Source organism: Magallana gigas, chromosome 2 (genome assembly GCF_963853765.1).
Source record: "Magallana gigas chromosome 2, xbMagGiga1.1, whole genome shotgun sequence".
In the NCBI taxonomy this organism is placed as follows: domain Eukaryota; kingdom Metazoa; phylum Mollusca; class Bivalvia; order Ostreida; family Ostreidae; genus Magallana; species Magallana gigas.
In genome coordinates this window covers 9,701,854-9,729,644 of record NC_088854.1, presented here as the reverse complement: position 1 = coordinate 9,729,644, position 27,791 = coordinate 9,701,854, and the positions used below count along the sequence as shown (strand labels likewise).

The 27,791-nt window shown below is 34.8% G+C and overlaps 1 protein-coding gene across 1 annotated transcript; it reads right to left on the bottom strand.

Moving 5' to 3' along the window:
* Positions 1 to 262: 262 nt before the first annotated feature.
* Positions 263 to 27,539, bottom strand: LOC105331305 (cardioacceleratory peptide receptor). The gene is made up of 7 exons (XM_034446507.2): positions 26,898 to 27,539; positions 4,493 to 4,628; positions 3,352 to 3,549; positions 2,907 to 3,055; positions 2,010 to 2,184; positions 1,669 to 1,806; positions 263 to 1,349 (listed from the first exon to the last, which is right to left on the bottom strand). Exons 1-7 carry the CDS (start codon positions 26,988 to 26,990, stop codon positions 1,114 to 1,116), a joined length of 1,125 nt encoding a protein of 374 aa, XP_034302398.2. The 5' UTR covers positions 26,991 to 27,539; the 3' UTR covers positions 263 to 1,113.
* Between the last annotated feature and the right edge of the window lie 252 nt (positions 27,540 to 27,791).

Sequence of the window (27,791 nt, the reverse complement as noted above, 5' to 3'; positions counted from 1 at the left end):
GGTATTTTTCACTGGGGCGGAATAAAATTAATCCTGCTTCTGTCATTCTTGTAGTTATTTTGTAATTTATTTTTTTGTGCTTCTTTTAACTCAATTGGACAATGATTTATGGTCATGAAAATTCCATATTGTTTTTGTATTACATGCATTATTGATAGAAAATTTTTATGTCAGCAATTAATATTACTTTCCCCATGTTTGCGTTAAATTAACATCAATAGTTTTTTACTGTTGGCGGTATCGTATGCTTCAAAACAGAACAATAGGTACTAGAATTTTATATATAAAATACACGCAAGTCAAGTGGGCCCAACATAACATTTATATAATTATGTATATATTGATTGTTAATTATGACGACCGATGCATTTGTAAATTAAACATAATAACGTAAACTATATTGACATGAATAATATTTGATTTGATGTCCCGTTTTATAATGTTTGTACAATATTCTATTACGTTATTACCACCGAATGTCCTTTGATGCTAAGTGCGGATTTCTAGTAACTGCAATAAAACTTCTGATAGAAGTATGCATGGTTAATGGTAAAAGGGTAAAATATCATCAAATTTCATTCATACTGTAGGATGGTGAAATATTAATTAATTTTATTAAATCTACTATAAAAATTAAATGTGTACCCTTTCTAAAGTGAACATTTGATGTGACTAATCTTATGTTGCGGTCAAGTAATTTGTAAAATGAATTAATTGATGTTTACTTTTTAACATCAAACACATCACAAAAGAACCCATGAATAACACTTTTCATCTCTTGTGCCTATCCTCCTTGGCACATCTTCCAGTTCAGCAGATTTGGAGAACCGCGGGGATTGTTCGTTAAATAAGCTAAGCCAGGCACTTCATGTTGTTCACTCCTGCGTACTGAGATTTAGGCGATTTCCTTGTTACTTGCATTTCATGTCCTTCTAGATTTATACAGAGGAATCAATACATCTAACATGCGACATTAAGGAAGGTAATCCCATATAAACAACCTTTGATGAGTGATTGAACACTCCACATGGGTTGATGTGGCTTTCCTATCGCATGTATGTTTTTTATAAACTTCGTTAGGACCAGCTATTGCGTGCAATGTTGGATCCCCCATCACGCATGATACACTGATGTTATAGGAGCTTGGTTTCTCATTCCATTTCTACATATCTTCATATAAGACTTGTAATTAAATATCAGAAAAATAACAGGGTTTGCTGCACTATTTAACGGGGCCAGACTCTGAATAAAGATCGTCACTGCCTTCATTTCTGTGTGCAAAGTTCCGTTCAGTTGGTACAAGTCAATGAAGTCATACACAAAATAGGGTAACCAGCACAAAATAAAAGCTGAAATCAATAGAAATAATTATTATATACATGTATATTACTGTCTTATAATCAATATCAATACATACAATATAAAAACACCCGCTCATTTTGCTATAGAACCTCCAAAATTAAATAATACTTAAAGGTTATGTTCTTCTTCGCAATAAAGTTATACGCTTAAACAAGTTGACACCTTTGCTATTTTGTCATAAACCAGTTTATTAATTTTAAACAGCTTCAGAATAACTTCACACATAAGTTTTCTTACCCACCTACCGGTCCTGTTTTATCTCAGATTGCAATAGAAAATTTGCAAAGTTTATCTATATTGCCTCACCTAGAATTATTACAAACGTCATCTTAATTGTCTTTATTTTGGCTTTCGGTATGATTCCCCCCGTTGTATGCGATACTTTGTGAGTAGTAGGGCGGGTCAATGGTTGTGATGATACTGTTCCTTCCTCAAATTGGACTTCTGAGGGATAAATAATTTTTTAAAACATCTGCCAGTTTTTTTCATTTTGCCACTAGCGGCCGATTCATCAAATCATTAGCCCCAAAAACAAGTTGTTATTCAATCTTTGCAAAACTGATGAAAGGTGTAAAATTAATTCATGTATGAACTAACGCAAATAATGTGGGCTTCTTTAGCAGAATGGTTCATACTATATCTATCACCTTTTTTGTGTTTCTTTGATTTTTCGGTACTCTTCTCTTTGATGACGTCACTGTATTGTTTGCCGAAACTAGAGGAGGACCGCTTCCAGATTATAACCACAATGATGATGTAGCAGATGGCGATTAAGATGGCGGGGATTATAAAGACGGCGGTGGCTACCAGTGTAAAGTAGAGCTGTAAAAAGAGCATAGCTAACCAAGATTAATTTCGTCGCTCATAGCATTGGCAGTTTTAATGGAGATTTTAAGGCATTTTATTCTGTTTGCAAATTGACCCAAAACATCCTTGAAGATTTTTATTATACTTCGGCATTCCCCCAGATAAGAATGTTTATTAGATTGTTGTTTTATCGTTTGCTCTCAGAACTTTTCAGAAATGACTCAAAATTTTGGTATATAACAGAACCAAATGTTCAATGAACATTTGATTATACTTCGACGAGGTGGGATGTTTCATCCTAATGTATGTCTTTGAAGACTGATTTAATAAGTACTATGTGGTGTGGTTTTCGATATATCATGTTTGGTGCTAGGTTTAGCATTATGAATGATATTAGTGTACTTGTTGAATACTGTATACAGGGTTATTTTCGCCCCATGTTAATTTCGCATTGCAAACGGTTTCACACATTAAATTCGCCCATACTCGCTTGTGTACTAAATAAATAACCTGGAACATTGGAATTCGGCCAGTTTTAAATTCGCCCACTGACAACGAGGGCGAAGGGGCGAAAATAAAACGGGGGCGAATATTTCCCTGCATACAGTAATCCCACACATCTGAGGTCATGTAAAGAATGTAAAGAACACATGAATAATAAGGTTCTGCATAGTCGATGCCTTAAATTGATTTCTTATAATAATAGTTAAACTCATTATCCTACAAGTTGGACTTACTTTCCAAGCCCAAGGTGGATAATTGATCATACAATATGCCTTTTCCGATTCCCCAATAACTTTGTGTACAACCTCAAATCGGAACATTGGAAATGAAAAAAGGACGGCAAAGGTCCATTGCAAAATGATGAGTATTTTCATTCGTTTACCTGTGGATACAGTTATATAAAGAATATAAGTTATTAGTTTCCATGGAGAAAAATTGTTCCTGCTAACAATGTCCTTAACAAAAATTAAGATTCGTGAAAATCAAAAGTTTATGTCATGTACGAATTTTGATCATCAAGAATCCAAGAATTCTTTACAGTATTTAAAAGAGACAGGTTATACTAGTAATAAAAATGTGCATGTTATTCTGATCAGTTGTGTAGTAGTAAAAAAAAGGTAACACATTTCTTTCTGTTATGTCGTTTGAGTGTATGCTAATGAAGTATAAACGTTTTACCTTTGCTCATTGACTTAAGAGGCCTTGCAATGCTGTCTAAACGATCAATGCTTAGGGCTACCAAGGCATAATTGGACCCATAGATGGCTATTCCCTGAATGAACCGAGTGACTTTGCACATAACAACCCCTCCCTGCCACTCTTCAATCTGTTTATCGATGATATCCAGCAATACGGAGAAAAATCCGACCATCAAATCTACAAGGAGAAAAAAATTAGGTTGGAATCGTAAGAATGGTTGACTCTCAAGGCTGCCAAATGTAATATAGGTAACTCATGTTGTGGTCAATGTATTATATAATTCATGTAGTCACACAAACTATTTTTGTTTTAATTCCCTAAAACGTTCATTTGTTCAACAGAATTGCTGTTGTTTTAAACCAAGTGATGCATTTCTTTCCTTTTTACGAAGTTTCGATTTTGTTGAGCAGTTCAAACTTTTCAAATTTGCAGTCTTGATATTTAACAAAACTCTGAAAGTATATTGTGATTACAGGCAAGGCATTTATGTAAATTATAAGATTAAAGTTGCACACCTTTATAATTCTATTAAACATGGCAGGCATTGAACGTGTTCATTATTCCCTAAGCTTTATCCATGTAAATTGATAGTTTTGTGCTTAATAAGATGGTAAAGAACATTTTGATAAATGCTAGTTAAGGACTTATCCGTTTCCTGACTCCCCTGTACTCAGACTGTAAACTCATGAAATTAAAAACTCTGCTTGCTTTATGCAACAACAAAGGGTAATTTTCTTTTTAGCTAACAAGAGAAAATATCAGTAATTTCATAGCAAATATATTGTTTGATTTTGTGTGATTCTTATATACAAGTGTTCTCTCTCTCTCTCTCTCTCTCTCTCTCTCTCTCTCTCTCTCTCTCTCTCTCTCTCTCTCTCTCTCTCTCTCTCTCTCACCTATTTATTAAGGATTATTTTAAAAAATCTCCCTGTTAAAATGTTTCAATGTTTTTTAAAAGAATAAAAGATGCAAATATTTATCTTACTCTCTTTTTTTAATTTCACTTAGAAAAATACTAGTATACCAAACAAATAAATGGTTTTACTAGTAGGTAAAAAAAAGCCTTTATTAGTGGAGCCTAAAAAGAAACTAAATGTATTGGTTAAGGATGTACATGAACCTGCTATTGCCAGATTTGCGATGAAGATGTTCATGCGGGACCTCCTCTTCCTTGTCAAAAAGATGAGGATCAGCACTGTCATGTTGCAGACGACGATGAAGAGAAACAGAAGACTCAGAAAGATCAGCTGTTCCGTCTAAAGAATAAAAACATAAGGATATGAAAATAATTTGAAAATGGCAAATCTATAAGTAATAAAGTTCAATGTCTTTAGTATTCAGACGTTTTCTGTTTCGCAAAACAAGTGTCAGTCATAAATTTCGAATTCACGAATGGGTGTAAATGTAATCATTCCAGTGTCTTTAGTATTCAGACGTTTTCTGTTTCGCAAAACAAGTGTTACGTCATATAAATATCGAATTCACGAACGGGTGTAAATGTAATCATTCACATGATGAAGAAATACACATTTGCCAGTCACTTAATGCTGTTAGCATATAAGTTTTTAAGACAACCTTTTACAAGTGTTATGAGCGATTATAGAGCTTATAATTGGTTGACTTGTTTATGTAAATTGAAACCTCTTTACCCTGTGTTTAAAGCCCAAGGAAGATAGATCATAGATCCCAAAACTCACCAATCATAATCAAGTTGTTCCCTATATTGTACTTTTTATTGCTTTGTTTATTTGAGTGTTCCCTAATGTTGTATAAACAGACAAAATATGTATTTATCATGGGCCATAAATAATTGACTCGCCACCGCTATTAGACATAAGCAAAAACATTCAATGGGTAAATATCATTGTTCCTATAAATGAATGTTTGGCGGCTGGGTTGTTAATAATTTGACCATCAAATCTTCCCTTTTTTAGATAGCTATAAACTAATGTGATTAAGTGAAGACAAATATTTTGGATAAAACAATTTGCTATTTCTCTTAATCTTCATTTGGAGCTCTTCTTTTTAGGAGATAAATTTAGTGTAAAAATGGCTACGACTATCCAGTTCTTTTAAGAGGATTCAATGGTTGCGGCCATTTTTAGACGATTATATAAATCTCCATTAAAAGGAGAGCCCTATATAGGAAAATGCCCAAATAATATGAGTAAAATATAAGGACTTTTTCTTTACTAAATAATAGTTTATAGCTCAAGACATCATATTCTAAAACAGAAGGATAATCTGATGGCTAATTTGTTGACCGCCTAGCCTCTCTGAAGAATACTGCAAGTACCTGATATCCGTCTAGTCACCGATTTGCAACGAACATGGTTCATTTGTTGTCTAAACTGACCCTAACTAAACATAATTAAGTATTACATGTATGAATCAAATGACCAAAAAAAAACCCAGCATAATGATTTTGTTCGTCTTTTAAGTCAGTGTATGTATCAACCTTATTATTTCAAGACATATAAAGTACGATAGTTACATGTACAGCCGTTAAAACATATCAACTTAAAAATGCACTTTTTTAAAATGAATTTTCAAACAAAATATACGTGCACTGTATTTGATATACTTTGTTTTTACATTTGTTTATAAGTCTATTGTAATGATTTTACTTCCGGATTGAAATGTATCCTGTGTTTAACCAATCAGTTGCCTCCATTTTAGACCAATCAGTGAGAACTTGCAGGGTATATATACAACCACCCTATCATTATTAGTCAGTCTTCTGCCGGTGAACGACTCGAACGGTCTTCTGGTGAATCTCTTCGGTTAGAGTTCTACAGAACAGGGATTTGAGCTGTGTCGGAAAGCAACAGAATTGTTAGCTAGACCACTCAGTTCTTAACCTTGTTTCTGTAGCTTGTGTCTTGGTGACTTCATAGTGTCTTTGTGACTTAATAAGTGTCTTGGTGACTTTCAGCTGATCGGGTATTATATTTCTATAGTGATTTGATAGGTGGCTGTCGTTGACTGTGGTAGCAAACAGAATTGTTTGTTTAAATCCATAGTCTACAGCTAGTTGGTTATAGAGTGATTTTGTATCTTGATTCTTTGATTGTATTTCTAATCATATAGCCCAGACAGGCCCGAGGAAAATATTATACAAGTATACAATCCGGATTGATTTTAGGTAACCGGATTTGGTTTGGTTTTCTAGCATACATTGTTTATGTTCCGTAGCATCGTCTGCTGACTAGAAATCGACAACGTAAGTGTTGCTTTTAATTCTTACTTGATTCTTAGGAAGGAAACCTAAGCGAACTCACGAATTATAAACTGATTATTTTATTTGTAACTTGAAAAACCGTTACAAATTTGGTGGCAGCGGTGTTTGTAAATCAAGTAAAATCTCTTGTTTTATTTTAAACGTAGTGATCGCCGTGAAATAGATATGAAGTAAATTTCAGTTTATTAGATGTTTTTATGCTAGTGAAGTTAAGAGGTTGTATAATTTGTTGAATAAAGTCCATGTAATTGTTTTTATCGACGATTGTTTATGACATTTTATTGTGGCATTATCTAAAACATGGCTATGACTAACATAGACGACATAGACAAAGAGATATCTTTTATTGAACAAAAACTTCAAGAGTTAAAAGATGAAAGTTTCAATATTCATAACGCTAGTGCTATAGATAAAGTTAACTCTGACACTCATGAGCCACAAACGAGTAAAAAACCACGAGATTCGGGATTTGTGTCAGATTCTTCAGTTATAGACTATCACGGCGATGTAAAGCCTAAAACACGCCCTACTGCAAAAGTATCATGGCAAGATGAGTTGATGCCGGGTGCAAGGTCGCCTTATGACAAATACGACCAAGATCATTTTGCGTCAACCCCATTATCACAAAACGAACCAGAAAGTAACATTACACATCGCAGAAAATCTGGTCGGTTTAATGCAGTTGATGAAAATAAGAATACGAGAGACTTAGGAGATAAAAAGTCTCAGTCACATATCAAACCTGCAACATTTGATGGCACAGGATCCTGGTTGGATTATCGTTCACATTTTGATGCATGTGCCATGCTTAATAATTGGAATGAGCGAGAAAAGGGACTCTATTTAGCAGTTTCCTTGAGAGGTCAGGCGCAGGGTGTTTTAGGAAATTTGCCTTACGCTCAGAAACACGATTATGCACTTTTAGTGATTGCCCTTGAAGAAAGATTCTCACCCTCAAATCAAAACGATCTCTATAGAACCCAATTGAGGGAGCGCAAACAGAGAGCAGCAGAAACTTTGCCAGAGCTCGGGCAGTCAATTAGAAGGCTAACTAACCTAGCTTATCCTACAGCTCCAGGAGATGTTAGAGAAACTTTGGCAAAGGAGCAATTCATAGATGCTCTTATAGACTCCGATATGAGGTTACGGGTAAAACAAGCAAGGCCATTAAACCTAAATGATGCGATTCGGCATGCTGTAGAATTAGAAGCATTTGTAAAATCAGATCGTAAAATGTTAGAAGCCGAGTCTCATTTAAGACCATTGCAAACAAATAAGTCTGAAAGTGTTCAAGTGACATCTGCAGATTGTCCTTCAAATAAGCTTTTTGAAGAACTTAAGAACGAAATAGTAAACCTCCGAAAAGAAGTTAATGCAATGAAGTCAAACATATCCCAAACGTCCACAAATATAAAAAAACCCAATCCTATTGGCAACAGAAACTGTTATGTATGTGGATCAAAGTATCATTTACAGGCAGAGTGTCCACAGGGAAATGTTAACATTGCTAGATATGATAGAAGTTCTCGATCACAATCGTCTCAGAGACGGAACAATACCTATGGTAAAAGACGTCCTGTACAGAACTCATTTAAGAGCATCAGGTCTAGGTGTGCTCAAGTTGGGATTCATCAAAATGATCCCGAAGCTGGCATGTATGTAAAAGCACTCATACATAGTGTTAACACAAATTTGTTGGTTGACACAGGGGCTACACTGTCTGTGTTATCAAGTAGAGTATATGAAACCATCAAATCAAAACCTGTATTGTTTCACACTGATCAAGTAGTTTCATCAGCGAGTGGAACAAACCTTACAGTTTTAGGGAAAACATTGATAAACATCAATATTGGCGATACAACTTACACCCAGGAAGTTATTGTTACGGACTTATCTGTTGATGGGGTCATAGGATTGGATTTCATGAAAAAATACAAATGTACTGTTGATGTACCAAATGGGTATTTCAATGTGCAGGACATGTGCTACAAAGTTGAATTTGTTGGCAAGATAGGCTGTTTTAGAATAGCAGCCAAAGAAACAGTAGCGATACCTCCAAGAAGCGAAGTCGTTACTTATTGTTGTGTTACGGGGTTCCCTGAGAGCTATCAGAACAAAGAAATATTGGGCTTAGTGGAACCAGCTGAAAAATTTGTTAAATCTGGAAAAGCTTTAGTAGCAAGGTCAGTTGGCTACTTGAAAAATGGTGAGATCCCCGTGAGAATGATGAACCTTTCCGAAGACAACCAGATAATCTACCCTGGTACATTCATTGCCAATTTAAGTAATGTTGAATCAGTGATTGATTCCCCTCAACCTAAAGAAAAGGTCTGTGACGATTTACCATCACATTTGCAGGACCTCTTTGCAAGGTCAACGGTGCATCTAAAAACAAAGGAAGTATATGCTTTAAAGAAATTTTTTATCGAATACGCTGAGGTATTTGCGAAATCAGACACAGATCTTGGACGCACATCAATAGTGAAACACACTATCGACACGCAAGATGCTAGACCTTTGAAGGAACCCCCTAGACGTGTTCCCTATCACTTGGAGAGTGAAATAAACAAGCAAATAGATGAAATGCTGAATAAAAACATAATAGAAAAGTCAGCAAGTCCCTGGGCTTCAGGAGTGGTTCTGGCAAAGAAAAAAGATGGATCATTGCGCTTCTGTGTGGACTACAGGCGACTAAATGCCACCACTGTCAAAGATGCCTATCCACTGCCTAGAATTGATGACTCTTTAGACAGTCTTGCAGGCTCAAAGTGGTTTTCAACCCTTGATTTGTGTTCAGGTTACTGGCAGGTTAAAATGGATGACTCTGACAAACTAAAAACTGCCTTTGCAACAAAGAGGGGTTTATTTCACTTTAACGTAATGCCATTTGGCCTTTGCAACGCCCCAGCAACCTTTGAAAGGCTGATGGAGACAGTATTGAGCGGTTTGCAATGGCAGATATGTTTAGTTTACCTTGATGACATTATTGTTATTGGGAAAACATTTGAAAACATGTTAGACAACCTCAAACAAGTATTTGATAGGTTATTGTCATCAAATTTAAAACTAAAGGCGAAGAAATGTCATCTGTTTCACAAAACTGTACAGTTCCTTGGTCATGTAGTTTCTGAAAACGGGATCAGTACAGACCCATCTAAGATTTCAGCGGTAGAAGATTGGTCAATCCCCGTAAACCTTACTGAGGTAAAAAGTTTTTTAGGGCTGTGTAGCTATTACAGACGTTTCATACCAAACTTTGCTACAATAGCAAAACCCCTGAATAGACTGACGGAAAAGGGAACAAAATTTGTGTGGACCAAACCATGTCAAGATTCGTTTGATTCATTACGACGAGCACTCATCTCAGCACCAGTTCTTGCGCATCCTGATTTTTCAAAACCATTTATACTGGACACAGATGCGAGTGATGTGGCAATTGGAGCAGTTCTTTCCCAGGTACACAATGGTATGGAGAGGGTAATTGCATACGCTAGTCGAACATTGTCAAAAGCAGAACGCAAGTACTGCGTCACAAGGAAGGAACTTTTAGCTGTCGTCTACTTTACCAAATATTACAAACACTATCTGTATGGTAAAGAATTTCTAGTGAGAACAGATCACAGCTCTCTAAAATGGCTATTGAACTGCAAAAATCCGGAGGGTCAACTTGCCAGATGGTTTGAAAGTCTGAGTAATTTTCAAATTATCATTGAACATAGAGCGGGTACCAAGCATAAAAATGCAGACGCACTTAGCAGAATACCCTGTAGAAAAACGTGTTGCGCTGAAGAAAAGAGTATGGTGAATTCTATTTCATGCCCACCATCTAAAGATGATGATTCGTTGAAGGACAAACAAGCAGTTGACACTGATATAGCTCAGGTGTCAAAGTGGGTTGCTTCGGGCATAAAACCAAAATCTGAAGAGCTATCTAGCTATAGTCAATTTGTTAAAGGCATTTGCGCACATTGGGATGCTCTTGAGATTAGAGATGATGTTTTGTTTAGAAAGAAAACTTGCAAAAATGGGAAAGTTTTGTATCAGGCTGTGTTGCCATACAGTGAGCGCCGAACTGTGCTTAGTCAATTTCATGACGAACGAACTTCTGCTCATTTAGGTTTTAGAAAAACTTTAGAAAAGGTGAAATTAAAATTTTACTGGCCTGGATTGCAGAAAGACGTGAAACAGTACATTGCTGGTTGTGAGAAATGCCAACGACGCAAGGCACCAACAACGAATAAGAAGGCGCCAATGCAAGTTGTCACTTGCGGTACCCCCTTAGAACGTATCGCTACAGATATATTGGGTGAACTTCCAATGTCAAACAAAGGTAACCGATATATACTAGTTGTATCGGATTACTTTACAAAATGGACGGAAAGTTTTCCAATGGCGAATATGGAGGCAGCAACTGTTGCTCAAATAATTGTGGAAGAAGTCATTACAAGATATGGGACACCCAGTGTGATCCATTCTGATCAGGGCGTTCAATTCGAAAGCCAATTGTTTTCAGAAATGTGCAGATTATTTAACATCAAGAAAACTCATACAACCCCTTACCACCCTCAATCGGATGGTATGGTTGAGAGATTTAATAAAACTCTTGCCAATATGTTATCTGCATATGTTGATGAACATCACAGTGACTGGGACGATCACCTTCCATACGTAATGATGGCCTACAGATCAGCTGTCCACGAAACTACATGCACGACACCAAACATGATGATGTTAGGTCGAGAAGTTGCTACACCTCTTGATATTGTTTATGAGATGCCATCACCCATGAAAAGAATTCCTCAAAACAGATGGGTTTGGGAACTGCAGGAAAAACTAGAAGAGGCCCATACCATCGTGAGAAAATTGATGAACGACAATATACAAAGGCAGAAATGGTACCACGACAGGAAACTCAATTGGCAATCATTTGATAAAGGCGATAAGGTTTATGTTTATTTTCCAAGGCGAAAAGCAGGAACATCGCCTAAGTTCTTTTCTTACTGGCAGGGTCCCTTTGAGGTGATTGAAAAATGTTCTAACGTAACATACAAAGTCAATTGTGGTGCCAGAGGCAAACATCAGGTCATACATACTGATCGAATCCGACCAGTTGTGAAACAAGTTTTGAGAGGAGAGCAATACAAAGAAGTTGCCTCTAATAAGCAGGAAGCAGCCGTTTCCAATCAGATTGACGACGAGAAACGTGACAGTGACATGACAACAAGTAAAAGACGTACGAAACGACCAGCCTATCTTGATGACTACTGTTCATTTTAGTTCTATTTTTGTAGATCATGCCTAAAGTAAAGCTTACTCCCAGAAAAGTTTCTACAATGAAATGTCCGATGTGCCCCTATCGTACAGAGACTCCTGATATCATGAAAACCCATCTTGTCTCTTGTGGACTACAAATGATTGACAGAAAGCCAATCAAGTGTACGTTGTGTCCCTTTAGGACTACAAAGATGGTTTATCTTCGGAGACACACCAAAATGATGCATGACGAAAAGGTTGAAGATGCCTCACAAAGTCTAAGAAGTGAGCTAAATCTATCTGATTCCGGTAGTAGCGATTGGGATAAGGATCCCGACATAGATATTGCAGTTGATGAACCAAACTCTGTCAGTCAAATGGTTGACAAAGAGAAGTCGGAATCTGCAAAGAGCGATGCCTTTGGTGATCTTGAAAAACCAAGTAATGCGGATACATCAAATCAAATAGACCTGGAGCTAGGTCGAATAGTCCGTCGCCAAACAAAGCCGGTACTTCCGGGTAGAAAGAGACATGAGCCGATATTTCCTTTGGTTGCTTTGGGGAAATCTGCTGATTTGAACAGAAATTCCGAAACACAAGAGGAAATAACTAAAGATTTCACTCCGCTTTTGAATAACGAAAACCTGTCTACTGTCAATACACTTCAAATTTTGACTTCTGATGCTTCTGCTCAGACAGACTTCCCCAAGCACACCAAAGTGACTAAAACAATTGTGGAATATTTCAAGGACAACGCAACAGTGAAAGAAATCACTGAGGACAGTTTTGACTATTACTAAAAATCACGAATGTTTAGTAGGAGGCACCTTTAAACAATCGCTGTTATCATATCAGTATTTAATAAATGTTTTCAATGACACTTATGTTTTATTTTGGAATGCGAGGACGCATATTTTTTTCGAAGGCGTGGGTAATGTAATGATTTTACTTCCGGATTGAAATGTATCCTGTGTTTAACCAATCAGTTGCCTCCATTTTAGACCAATCAGTGAGAACTTGCAGGGTATATATACAACCACCCTATCATTATTAGTCAGTCTTCTGCCGGTGAACGACTCGAACGGTCTTCTGGTGAATCTCTTCGGTTAGAGTTCTACAGAACAGGGATTTGAGCTGTGTCGGAAAGCAACAGAATTGTTAGCTAGACCACTCAGTTCTTAACCTTGTTTCTGTAGCTTGTGTCTTGGTGACTTCATAGTGTCTTTGTGACTTAATAAGTGTCTTGGTGACTTTCAGCTGATCGGGTATTATATTTCTATAGTGATTTGATAGGTGGCTGTCGTTGACTGTGGTAGCAAACAGAATTGTTTGTTTAAATCCATAGTCTACAGCTAGTTGGTTATAGAGTGATTTTGTATCTTGATTCTTTGATTGTATTTCTAATCATATAGCCCAGATAGGCCCGAGGAAAATATTATACAAGTATACAATCCGGATTGATTTTAGGTAACCGGATTTGGTTTGGTTTTCTAGCATACATTGTTTATGTTCCGTAGCATCGTCTGCTGACTAGAAATCGACAACGTAAGTGTTGCTTTTAATTCTTACTTGATTCTTAGGAAGGAAACCTAAGCGAACTCACGAATTATAAACTGATTATTTTATTTGTAACTTGAAAAACCGTTACACTATAAACGCCGTGCATGTATATAAGTCAGCTATAGTGTCCCTCAAAATAATCACTTTCTTTTTTCTTTAGAAAGTAAATATTCAAAAAGTAAAACGATAAATTATTAGGAAGGACGGCTGACGACTAATTAATGCAGTTCAATAAATGATCTCATTGACAAACGCAAGATTTTTCATTGCAAAATTCCTATTTAAGAAAGCTCAAAATCTCACGTTTTTTTTATTTTTCAACAAAACTTGGTTAAAAAATTTAACTATTTATTTGAGGATCTTTGAAACAACTTCGACAAGATCTTGCACAATATATTTTTTTAAGTGCGTTAATATCAACCATATCAACGAACTTGTATTTTTTTTTTCAAAGTGCGTTGTAGCACTGCAGTTGACAGTATGAGCAAAATAAAAAAACAAAACCAACCAAATCAAAACAAAAAAAGTAGCCTATCTTACAAAGAAAACTATCAAAGGTATGATTATGCTGTGGTCGATTCTTATTCAAATACTGTGTAATCATTGACAAAGTACTAAACAGAAATAATTGGAAACGATTTTTATGTCGCATATTTTAAATCTATATGGTAAATCTAAAAGTGAATTAAGTGATACAGGCTCAACAGGGTTCAAGATGTTTCCTTTGAAGCTTGGATAGGCAACTCTCAGAAATGAGATCGAGTGTGGTTTTTATTTTGCATAAAAATGATTTAATCAGGTTTAATTTAGTTGAAAGCTTGGAAGTGCACGCTACATTTTGTTTTATCTGGCGGTATTCAGTAGATCGTTGAATGTTGGACGTTGCCAGATTTAAATTCCATCGACAGGCAGCAATACTTTAATCCAATATACATGTAATGATTCCATGTTGTTCACTGCTGTGTCCTCAATAGATGAGTATCGCCTAAGAGCTTTCGTGGGTCTGACAATATGAGATCAGTCAAGAGATGAATTCGATAGTGATCGAATTTATACGTTCAAAAACTGGATTCGGACAATTTACTCTTCATAAACAACCGAAACGATTAGTTTTTATTTAAAAAACTGTAAACTCCTCCAACCAAACAGAGATGTCTGTCAATGACAAACATTAAATGAAGTTATTTTACTATTTTCCTTAATCGTATACGGTGTGTCCTATGGTCTTGTCCTACAAAAATATAAAAATCTGAAGTTGTCATTTAATTTTTCCCTTAGAACAACCAAAAACCTTAATGAGATCCTATTGTTTGCTAGTTTCAATTGATAGTAAACTTGAGGTATCTCACTCCTCGCGTTTTGATTTCATTGCGCACATGATCATTATACTTAAAATGAATAAGATCTTATTTATTCAATCATCACAGAAAGATTAATATTTCATAATTACATAACACTCATAGAGAAAAAATTTATTTGAATTCAAGACACGTGCAAGTTTTTCTAGGAACTATTTTTTCGTGCGGAAGGTATTTTAGAAGAAAATGACAGAAACAAGCAATTTTTATGAATTTTCAATGTACTTTTCTTTTCTTTTTATTTTATTCATTATTCACATTGTTAACATTTGATAGCTTTGTAATATATTCTATACGTTCTGTGTGACATGTACATATATTTTTTCATAATCCTTCAATTCAGAGTGAACATTGTGCATAATTGAAAAAAAAATATTTGAAGAAATAAAATTGCTTCAGCGAAAATACTGACAACAAATCCTAATCAGGCTGAAATTGCATTTAAGGCGCAAAAAGGTCAAATTAAATGGTACATAACTCAGAGGGATTAATACTCAGTCTGACTTCCATTATCTTGTATTTTTAAGTATGTTTTGCATACAGATTTCAATGATATACTTCTTAAGAAATTCTTGATACAACAACTTGGAGAAGTGGAATACCTTAAGCTTTATTGAAAAATATGTTGTTGTTTTTTTGTACGGTGTTAAGTATAATTTGTGTATTATGGAAACCAATCAAAAAGTTAGATTTCAAGTATCGCTGGGCATTCCATTCCCTCTGGAATCATTGTAGCGGAGGAGTCGATGTTATCAATAGGAGAGAAGCCATAAAAGTTCCTTCGGGTTAAGGTCTGAATTCTAGTATAACATTACGTTCATTAAATCAAAGACAAAACCACAAAAGAGAATCAAAGAAGAAACATCCATCGTCTTGATGTTTTGAGATGGTTTTCAACCATATCTTTGTCTTCTGTGTTTATGTAGTCTGGCTTTCATAATGATGTAAAAAGGTAGACGGCAAGTAAACCTGAGTATACATCACCAACTCGCATGAATGAAGGTTTTTATAAAGGATGAATCCCCCCACCTGTTTTTATAAATGGTGTAAGGGTTTTTGAGAAGTTTTTTGACAAAAGCATCAGAAATAATGACAGGAAAAGGATGTTCGAAACTAACAAGGAATGAAAATTCTTCGTCGAATCCATTAATGCTTTAAATATATTTTTTTCATTGTTTTAACAATCTAAAAGACAAACCTAAAAACTGTATTTAAAAAAAAAAGAAATCGTAAAGAAAACCACCCCCCCCCAAAAAAAAAAACAAAAAAAAACAAAACTAAATAAAATATTCAAAATTTGTGCGAGATGAGACGAGCTCACTTTTCAAGCCGGAGGTACGAACTAAAGACAAGTGATATACGAAAATAAAAAATCTGCAAAAGTTTCACTGGAAAATGTGTCACAAATTGATTCTTTAAAAAATACATGTACACCGGGGAAATTCACACACCCTGTTACAATATCAAAATACATATCGAATATTTCACATTTTCTTGCGATGACGATGACAAATGACGATGAAAAAGAATCACTTTAGCTATAAATGTAGCAATTACCCATCTGATACATAGGCAAGATGTCGCCGTCATCTGTTTGAGACTGTATTTAAACAACAGAAATTCACCACTTTCATCAAATATAAACAGTTTGAGATATTGATATTATACTGTCACTTGGTGGAAAACCGTAATGTACAGTTGGCTAATAAACATGGTTTTCCCCTATATTTTTCCACGTCCACGTGTTACATTTCAGTCTTAAAATCCAGTGCGTTGCTTTATTGAAATCTTTATTTTCATTTTGCATAAAATTTTCATTTATTAATAGAGATTTGATTTTAAGTCTTGTGATTCTTTAATGTTTGTGTGTGTATGTTGGGGGGGGGGGGGGGGGAAGGCGGATATCTATTGATTGTAATCATATCCTGTGTAAATGATCCTTATTATTCAATATACATGTACATGTAACATCAGGAGAGTTAAATTTAAATATGGTATGTACTATATGGATTTTTTTGCTTTTGTTTTAATCAATATATGAAAAGTATTTAGTATCAGTTTAGTTTTTATTGACAGGTTCCTTTGCAAAAAATGAAATTTAACTTAAGGTAACAAAGTCTAAAAATAAATGATTTGACATTGTGATGCTATATTTTAATTAGTGATATCAATAACACTTTATTGATTTCAAGTCACAGTCTGTTACAAATGTGTTACAAGTAACACATTCGGCGATATCAAATGCTTTCAGTTAATTTCATATTCAAGAAAACAATTTTTTGGGGTAAACTTGGAAAGTCTTTATTTGATAAAGCTGAATCAAATATCATTAACTGTGATGAAAATATGCTCATAAGATGTGTGAAATCAAATTTGGTGCCAAATTAATCACAGATTCAAATACCTCCTATTAGGCAGGAATATTACGTCAAAGACAGAAGTGTAACAAAATTGACCACAGAGATAAATCAGAAACAAATAACAGGATGTTTTGATACAAAAATTCGAACAGCAGTCATTCAGATCTTTAAAAAAAAATCTTTTTCCATTACTATCATTCATGAAACTGCATCGTTGCTGAGTAAAGTATCAACTTTGAAGTTTATTTTCAGTCGACTTTCAAAATAGAAAAAAATTAATCAATAAAAAAACTCATACACACAAAAGTTATTTGGGAAAAAGCATCAGTCGGTCAGACATTTGCACAGGGAAGCCATCTTCAAAATACACGACACAGTCAAAGAAATCAAAGTTGTCAGATTCCCATAATATGCCAAACCTGTCGTTTGAGAAACTAACATGACATGCTTCCAATTACAAGCCTCATTAAACTTTTGGATTAATTATCAACAGACATGTCAATATTTACAAGCTAGTGTGAAAGTTATCTTCTCGGGGAATTCAGAAACTCTATGAACCTGTTTTGGCTCGTGCATATGTCGCAATGCATGGAACACTCAGAGTAACAAAAGCAAACCAAGATTGACATCTTTTACTCCATTGCAAAATAATATAATAAACTGGAATTCGCTGATTACCAGTTTTACATTCAATGCGTTATGGTTAATTCGTATTACTTTAATATTGGCACCAGCATATTTATCGTATTTAATTCTAATATTCGTAGACTCGTATTGTCATCTTTAGTACCTTCAATCCAAATCAAAGTTTATACTTGACATGTATTTTGAACTTAAACCTGTTTAAAAATCTAGTTTTCTTCTAAAAGTAAAAGCGGAAACCCAGGTATTAGTTTATGAACAAATATTTTGAGATTGTAAATTATTCGACTATGCAAGCCTACCCCTACACCCCAGAATGGTTTAGATTATATTTCTTTCTCAGTCCTTTTGCTATTGATCGCAGAACATCATTTGTATTTTCTTTCTCAATCGCAATCAATTCAAATGCTAACATTTGAATATATAATTAAAATCACATAAATAGTCCTCCAAATGGCCATATTCGACAAAATGATGACTATAAATCTGTATAACTGGCAGGGGATGGACTCCATAAATAAGAATCAATGCGCTATTGGATATTGATTTTCCAGAAGGTTTTCATTGTAGACCAAGTAAACAGGATTGCGTATAAGATGAAGTAAAGAACACGTATCGTGTTATTTTGATGACTTTTATGAAAGCTACAAGCAAACCCGCGAACCATAAACAATGCTATCGGTTTACTCTATCAGTTGTGAGCTGTAAGTATTCGAAGAATCAAAAAAGCCTCTTTGACATTCAAACGCTTAAACAAATAATAAAAATGATATTTTAATGATGTTAACCACACGACAACTTATCAAAAGATGCACCTGAATTCAAATAAAATAGCTGCAAGCCAACCGTGTCACTCGATATCAGATTGACTTGTAGTAAATAAATAGTGAAAAAATGATACATGTTTTAAGTGCAATGATTTTTCGTCGTTTTATTTCTTTACACAACATAAAAACACACTCCAATGAATGGGTGATACTTTCTGGGTGATATTTACAGATATTGAAGTCTTTCTCTGCAAATACGAATCGAGCTTTAAAAAGAGCTGGTTTTTATATCTCTATATAATTTCAAAAACAGCAAGATGAAATCATACAGTCATTTTTTCATTATGAAAGATATGCAATAAGAACAGGAAATGCAATTGGTTTTATGAAATGCACGGAGAGAGAGAGAGAGAGAGAGAGAGAGAGAGAGAGAGAGAGAGAGAGAGAGAGAGAGAGTCGCTGAATATTGGTTCAATGTCTGCAAATTAAAAAGGAAACCCCAATAAAAGAACGCCATTCAGTTCTGTCTCTCACAGATTCAAATCAATCAAGCAGGACGGTTCAGTGTCTGACTTATCTGTGTATAATAAAACATTTCTCATAGTATTTGTTTGTATATTCACTTGAAAGTCAAAGTTAGCAGGAATGAGGTGTCATTTGTAATGAATTCTCCACATCTAGTTGACATCCTATATTAATCCTGGATGCAAACCAAATTAAAGAATTTTGCTGAATGATATGCTTATGTAAATGATAGCCAATAGTCAACAAAATCAGAGAGGCGTTTCGTATCAGTTGCATATACATATACCTTTACACTATATGTTCCGATATTAGAGTCCAACATTTTAACATTTATTGTTTAAAATAGCACCAACATTACACATCGTACTAGTGTATTATATATAGGACGAAGCTACGGTGTGATGTAGATCAATCTATCATAGTTCTGTTGTTGAATTGGTCCTTTGACAGCGCTCCTGTTCTTCTCTGCACCTTTCACAGTTTTTCATTTATTTCTTCTTCATATCAAACCACTATTTGCCATTCTTAACAAGTTCTTGAAAATGGAACAGTTTGGACCGTCAACATAAAGATTTCTAATAAACACCTAATTAACTCATTTTACTTTGCACCTGTAGTGTGATAAGGTAAATCAATGACACATTGAAATTGTAACAAACATATAAATACTAGTACATGTATGAACAAAAGCATTTTCTCATGAAATATCATTTGGATAATTGAATTGTAGAAAAAACAATACCCTCAACTTTTAGATCCTTTAAATTCTCCAAGTACAACGTTTAAAAAATCTGACACCCAAACTTTATCGATCTTCCTTAAATTATGCGTCAGCTAATGTCATCTTGACGGACATTTGAAAAAAAATGTGATCAGAAAATTACATAACTGATCTACTACTTCCTTCTCTCCTTTCAAGCACAATTTCGATTTATCAATAAACAGTATAAAATAAAATGACCGGTATTTACATATGACCCTGCGTTGGTTCAAAGTCGTTCCTACGTGTACTTCGACTTGTGCCTCAAGACAGAGACGACTTCTGTTAGATGATGCTGTGCCTCGAGACAGAGACGACTTCTGTTAGATGATGCTGTGCCTGGAGACAGAGACGACTTCTGTTAGATGATGCTGTGCCTCGAGACAGAGACGACTTCTGTTAGATGATGCCTGGAGACAGAGACGACTTCTGTTAGATGATGCTGTGCCTCGAGACAGAGACGACTTCTGTTAGATGATGCTGTGCCTCGAGACAGAGACGACTTCTGTTAGATGATGATGTGCCTCGAGACAGAGACGACTTCTGTTAGATGATGCTGTGCCTCGAGACAGAGACGACTTCTGTTAGATGATGCGACCTCCGCATGCACAGCCACTCTTTGATACCTCAGTGATAATCTGTTCATACATATTCAGATCGGGCTAATGAAGTCTCAGGAGGTGCATTTAAAATGAATCAGAGAACCGTTAAGTAGACATTCCATTACAGGAAATAAAAAAAGGGTCTCCGGAGAAGAGAAAAAAATCTTTAATCAGCCACAAACAAGTAATCGAAATTACCATGCATATTCTGTTCATCTATATGTTACTCCGAAGTCAAATCTTTAATTACGGTAAAGTCAAATTTTAACGTTATTTTATATATATATTTTTTCGAACCTAAACAGTGGTGAATTGCATTGTGGTACAAAGCATATTATTATACTTTCATGTTAAATACTGAAATCTGATTGGTTTAGACGCAGTAGATAATCCGTTCTATTAACCTCAGCATTAGCAACACACTTAGCAACGGGTAACACAACAAATTGTTACATGCGTGTAAATTATGCGCGTACGGTTCACCGTGGAATTCACGTCATTTCTATATTAAATCAGTAAAAAAATCTCTAAAATTAAGACATTCAGTATAATAAAATGAATTTTGCCTGTTTAGGAGGATGTGTACATGTGTACCTGACAATTAATGCGAACATTGATATCCTCTTCTTCTTACGGAAACTTATAGTTAATCCATAGCTTTGTAGAAACAGTCAGACTGAAATTTACACGCTCCATTTATCGAAATCACGGACTGCACGAAATAATCATGATTTCAGGCCCAAATTCCCATGCGAGTTATGAAGGTAGTGATTATTGCAGAAAAAAAACTGCATAACCCGCAAACGCAATTTCGACATCGGCACCTTCATATTCCGCATGAGTGATCAACGAAAGCATTTTATTGTTTTAATGTTTATCTAAATGAGTTTTATTAAGAAATGATCAAATGAGCTAACGCAGTTGAACATATTTGAATGCAAATGTCTGCTAACTTAACATGAAATACCAGCAGCGGCAAGCGTAAGGTTAAGTTGAGATACTATAAAATAAGTACTCAAATTGTTATGTTCTGATCAATATTCAAGTCTCTGTAACTCTGAACAGCAAGGTCTTCACCCCTTTCAGCAAACATCTGTCTAAATCGCGGATGTCGGCGTAGAATTTACTGCGCTAGACGAATCATAGGTTACCACAAAGATTGAAGCCAATGGGATCTCTCAGAACCGTCGAATGATGCTCTTTGTACGGAGTGGTGCATTTCGTACACGTACCTTCTAATGTAACTCTAACAAACACGTCCAGAACGTGTGATTGAAGTGGGTTTGTTGATAAGTTCACTATGTCTCTAAGTTCACACATTGGAAACTAATGATATAGAAATCAGGGCGTTGATCCTTATTCTTATTCTTCCAGAGAGAACGTTGAGCATTTGCGTTTAATATTCCAATGGATTGTTTTAGTTGTCTTTAAAACGTACTTGTTTGCGATGTTAGCGAATATGGACTTTACAAAAAATGTATATTCTTCATTCGATCAAATCATAATAATAAAAAACTGTTTACATATCAAGCAACATAATAAATATAAGATCTAAAGAGAAGATCTGAATGAGTTCGAGACTTGTAAATGTAAATGTCAAAAGACACAGAAACACTATTCCCAATTCTCACAGAAAATCATTTCGAATTCTTGTGTTGCCAATTAACCTCAAGATGGACATTCTAGAATAAGTGAAAAAATAATTTATCTACAAATCTATTTTCAAATCAGGACTTCATGATACTAGGATGCATTTGATGCATGAATACACTAAGCCCTTTGTAATTTATTTTTATGATTTTTATACTGTACTGTTTGAGTTGTGGAAACTTCTGAATGTAAATACTAGTAGTCACAATTTAAAAAAAAAATGTAAATGTTTTAGAACATAACCCACTTTTTCATCTAAATACTCTATGAAGTGATATTTTCAATCGTTAAGAATTTCATTAGGTTCACAGCGACGTCATATTTCGAATGATAGCTTCAAAAGCCGTAAACAAAAGAGAGATGATATTCGATTAGCGCAAAACTTTTGATCAGCCAATGAAAAAGTGGGTTATGCTCTAAGTAAGTTTGAACATACTAAGTAAAATTTACGCCATTAAGAAGGGGCTCGGTCGCATATTCATATTGACTGTAATACCTGACATTCAACAGTCCCTACCTTTATATAAGCATTATGCTTTAATCTTCATCGTTGTAATTGAAGCGGCAACCTTTATATATTCTGCATGCACATGAAAACGCACGTTTCATTTTCAGAGTTCTATGTTCGATCCGTGCAAATGAGTCATCAAGATTAAAAAATGCCCCACATGTCCATGAACAAATTCAAATGAATTTACTACACGGTGCTTTGCTTTGTATTTTCTATATATCATTCGGATTACGAAATATAAAGTGCAATCTGTATATATAGTTAACATGACAACAATATAATGAATCAGAGTAAAACCAATAAAAATCTCTCTCTCTCTCTCTCTCTCTCTCTCTCTCTCTCTCTCTCTCTCTCTCTCTCTCTCTCCTTACAAGTAGTTATGACCTATTGAGGATCTGACACATTAGATGTTTTACTGGTATAATAAAATTAACAGCAACTGTTTAATGGTTGCAACGCGCGTACCAAGATATCACTTTCAACTTATAAATCAAATATTAAAGATCGGCCAGAAGTGTTTATGAGAATAATCTTTTCTCTTTTTTTTGTAAAATTTACGTCTCTTGGCGCAGTTTTCCATCTGTTTGAGACAAAGTTTTAGGGAGCGAATCGTAAATCCTTCTTGGCTAGCCAAGACGCCAAATTGCAGGTTTCAAACATAATCAATTTCGCAGAGATAAACTGCAAAGATTTGCCTCTGATGGTATGGGCTAATCAATATTGTCAACATGTCAAGATTAAATATCTTAAGATCATGGAAATTTCGAAAGAAAAAGGTAAGATTGGTTCAAACTTATTCAATGCATTGACAACTTCAGTTATAAGGATTCAAATGCGGATCGAAGAGTTGACTGGAGCAAAAGTATAAGTACATTGTACATGTTATTTGAGGAAATATTAAGGAGCATCCTGATTGCATGATTGTGTGGTTGTTTGTTGGTGTGCAAGATTCCAGAACATCTGTAATGTAAAGTGCCTGTGATCACGTATGACTCAAACAATGGCATCATTTCCATAGAAACCTTTACAAATTTATAGATGGTGTGGTTGGAGTTATAACAATAACATTTGTAAAATTTGATTTTTAAAATTGAAATGATAATGTGGCAATACATGTACAACAATATGTATTGGCCGGAAAATCACTAGTGTTACTATATATGGCATAACTGCAAAAGTAAACAAAACAACCCCAATAAAGTTCTACTCTTCCGCTAGACATAATAGACACAATAAGTTGCTAAATAAGCCTGTGACTATATTGTATAACGGAAAATATGAATTCAGAAAGTTTGTCTATATTGATTTTTAAACAGAGAACGTGTTTGCCAAAATGTGCAATCTTTTCGTTAAAATATAAAAAAGAAAGCAGAAATAAAGATTGCACATTTTGGCCACATACGTTCTATGTTTGAAAATCAATATAGACAAACTTTCTGAATTAATATTTTTCACGATTTTCAATTACCCCTTTCCAACGACCAAATTAGTCATTGTTCGATTCAATGATGTCATTTTAAACTAACCCACTCCCCCTTTTCATTTGATATTCATTGTTTAATCAAGGCACTGTCAATTAGTCTGCGCTAGCAATGACATGGGATATTTATTCAAACAAAGTAGGAATATTTACAGGACACTCTGTTATTCTGAGAACTGTTCTTAATCTTCACAATGTTGTATATTATTGCGATGTCTCTTTGCAACTACTACGTTAAATTAGCTACATGTCGAAGCAAAATACCAGTAATTTAAACCAAAATCCAGAATGAAAGGCAGAGAAATTGAATCTTTTGAAACCATTACGTAAAGTAAATTTTGTCCATGAAGATCAGCTTGTCAATTACAAAAAAATATTATTTCGGTATTCTTGCTTTTGATATGTTTTGTTTATGTTCTGTTTTTGTTTTCAAATATTTTTTCCCCACAACACAAAAAAATCAATTTTGCCAAATATAACTTTGTCTTTAATTAGATTTGTTCTTGTCTTATTTTGATACATAGGATTTAAGTGTTCAATGTAAAAGCCTAAAACATCCACCAAAGTATCGGGTATTGTTTTGTGCTTAATGTCATACAGAACAAGATGTTTGTATGTTGTTTATTTTGCATTCAAGTTGAATATATTCTCTTTTTATAGATATGTGTTGGCCTCGGATTTTTGCAAAATGATTAAAAGGGGTTTCAACGTCTTAGGTGCGGTGCAAATGCATATCAAGAGTTCGGCTGTTAGTACTTTCAGTTCTTTGATTTGATCCGTCGAAGACTTCAGATGAAGATTCTATGAAGTTTATTCATTATTTTGATCTTTTTGTGCATGAAAAGATTTTGAATTGTGATGTCATTTAAAAGTGTTGAGTCTATTGATAGCATCATCATGTGTTCAACATAGTGGACACTCGAGATTTTAAGTCATTTCAATCTTGCTAGTCTATTTGCTAACAGAAAACCATCAGAGGGATTCTGCTATAATGAATCATTGAGTTTTTATTTAATCAAAGGACAATACTATGCAGTGAAGAACCTTGCTTATTCGTTTTTTAATTGTTAGCATTATACTGAGCATATGTATATGCTAAGGAAACAATTGCGAAACATTTGCTATTAACAAATCCAGTGAGCACCGACTCTTGGCTGATTCTTATCTTTCATCAAAGTCGAGAGAAATCGCCGGAAACAATGCTGTTTACAAATACATCCTTTCATTCTTTTCTATTCAATTGCATTTATATAAATATTGAGAGAGAGAGAGAGAGCACCTTGTGGAGTGTTCTTGCTTGTCAGAAGAAATTGAGCAGCAAACTAAATTTTACGTTTTTGAAGTGCATTACGATAATAGGACACTAAATGCATTGCATCAAAGTACTATATATTTAATTAAAGATTTTACTGGATATTATATGAAATAACAGATTTTCTTTTTACGGTCGTTTTTCTGACCCTCTCTCGAATACAAAAAAATTAAAAACTACAAAAAACTGTATGACAATCTGGTTTAGGCTTTTCAATAAGTTTTTTATTCAGGGAATCTTATTCAATGTGTTACAGTAACTGGTAGAGTGTAAAACAATAGTAAAATTTGCCCTCAATCATCGGAGAGAATAAGTAGTGGGCTGACCGCGGAATGAGGTAGAGAGCCACACTGACCCAGTCATTGTTTCCTGTTTCCTCGCTGCTGACCACGTCAAACAAATTATAGGAAACATGCTGAAAGTGCTACCCCAAAATATTTACATCTGGTGAACAAACGTTATTGAAAACACCAAAGGTTATTAGCTTCTCAGTGAACTTTGAAGATGTTACAAGTATCCTTTCACGATTGTTTATCATGAATATGAACCTAATAAAGTTAATATACTCTCTTTTGTCAGTCTATGATGTACTTATCATGTTTCTATATTGTGTTATTAATATGTAAACCTATGGGACGATTGTCTTACGGAAATAAATATCTTGATTACGGTGAAAATCTTGCTTGCTTATTTACTTTGTCTCAAAGAATATTCACCTGTTACCGGTTAATTTCATTTTAATCTTACCTAATCATCAAACAATAATAGGAGACTTCATGTATTTAATTGTGCCCACCTGCCTTCTACAACCGCAGGTTCATTTCGTATATAGATCTTTATAGGTAACGAATTTCTATGATAAGAATCGATGTCAGTCATTGGGCAACAATAACGAGAACAGCACTGCTTCAGCATTAATTGCAGATATTGCCATTACTGATGATTTCCCATGGTATGCCGTAATTTGCTCGTAAAAACCAAGCGGTGAAGGTAAATACAGATGGATATGAGGTCTAGTGAATTCAATTATCATGTCAACAAATTATTTACTCATTTTACCAAATGATTCGATTAAACCACGACATCCGACAGTAGAATCGTTGAAGATGGTAATATAACAGTTAAATGTTACAATGTTGCTTAATTTGGTTTTATCTGATCTCTTTCCGTGCAGTATATGTTTTCTTTAAAACCCCCGTTTGGCCTCAAATTGGTCTTGCTACACATGTCATTTAACATGCGAAAAAGGCCTATTAAAATAAGCATATTTTTAAGCTCAAACATTTTCTCCTCTCAAATGATTTTTATCATTTTTAATAACATAAAATTTGATAGAAAAAATTGTAATTTATCAATTTCTACGTTGCACGTGCACAGAGAGAGAGAGAGAGAGAGAGAGAGAGAGAGAGAGAGAGAGAGAGAGAGAGATTGGACTATCACAGGCCTTTTGTGAGGAGAAAATATCATCTTTCCTATGATTTAGAAATATACAATAAACTTTTACCTTGTGAAAATAAATGTCATCAGAAGTTATATTTTTCCTAGTATGGTTTCCCAATGTCGCAAACGGAGAAACGGTAAAGTTGTCAAATTCCATCTCAGTCCCCGCTACAAAGATCACACAAATATATCTTCTTTCTTTTTTCCCCTATTTCAACACTGATATATCTCCACGAATGACCAGCTGATCTCACCGAGGCCAGTAGCGTGTATATACCACCAACAGACGATCGACCGGTGGATTTTCCCTTCTCTCTCTCTCTCTCTCTCTCGCTGTGTCCTTCCTCCGTTCGTTCGTTTTACAATTTTAGCTTTAAGACCGCTCTGAGTAAGCGCTGAATGCAAGATGTGCATAAGATCCACAAAAATGGACTTGTTCTCCTTGAAATACTTTGCATTGCTCTCAAGGTCGAAAAATTCCTCTAGTGCGCTAATATTTTTATCGCTTTACTTGTCATCGCCGGAAAAAATATTTCTTAGAAATTTCGAGATAAGAAATTTTGCTTTGTACGTATATAGGTAAAGTGTTCGATCTGTTTAATATCGTCAACGAATCAGCCTGATGTCATATGCAGGGGCTCATTAAATTTCCTTATCATCAATTTATCTCATATGTTTTCTAAACAGTGTAACAACAGAAGAGAGATTAAAGAAATTTGTCATTTTCAACGAGTACTCTGTGCCATTTAAACAATAGCAAGCCAATGGAAGGAAAACCGAGAATGGACTAAAACATCACATTACCTGTGTTCTTTTGTATTCAATGCATTCGTAAACTGACAGTAAACAATGAAAACGAAGAGGTACACAAGATGAATAAAATACTTTTTCATAAAGGAACTTGAGAATAGGACATTTGATTAAATTACATAGATTAGCAGAATAGATAAAGGAACTG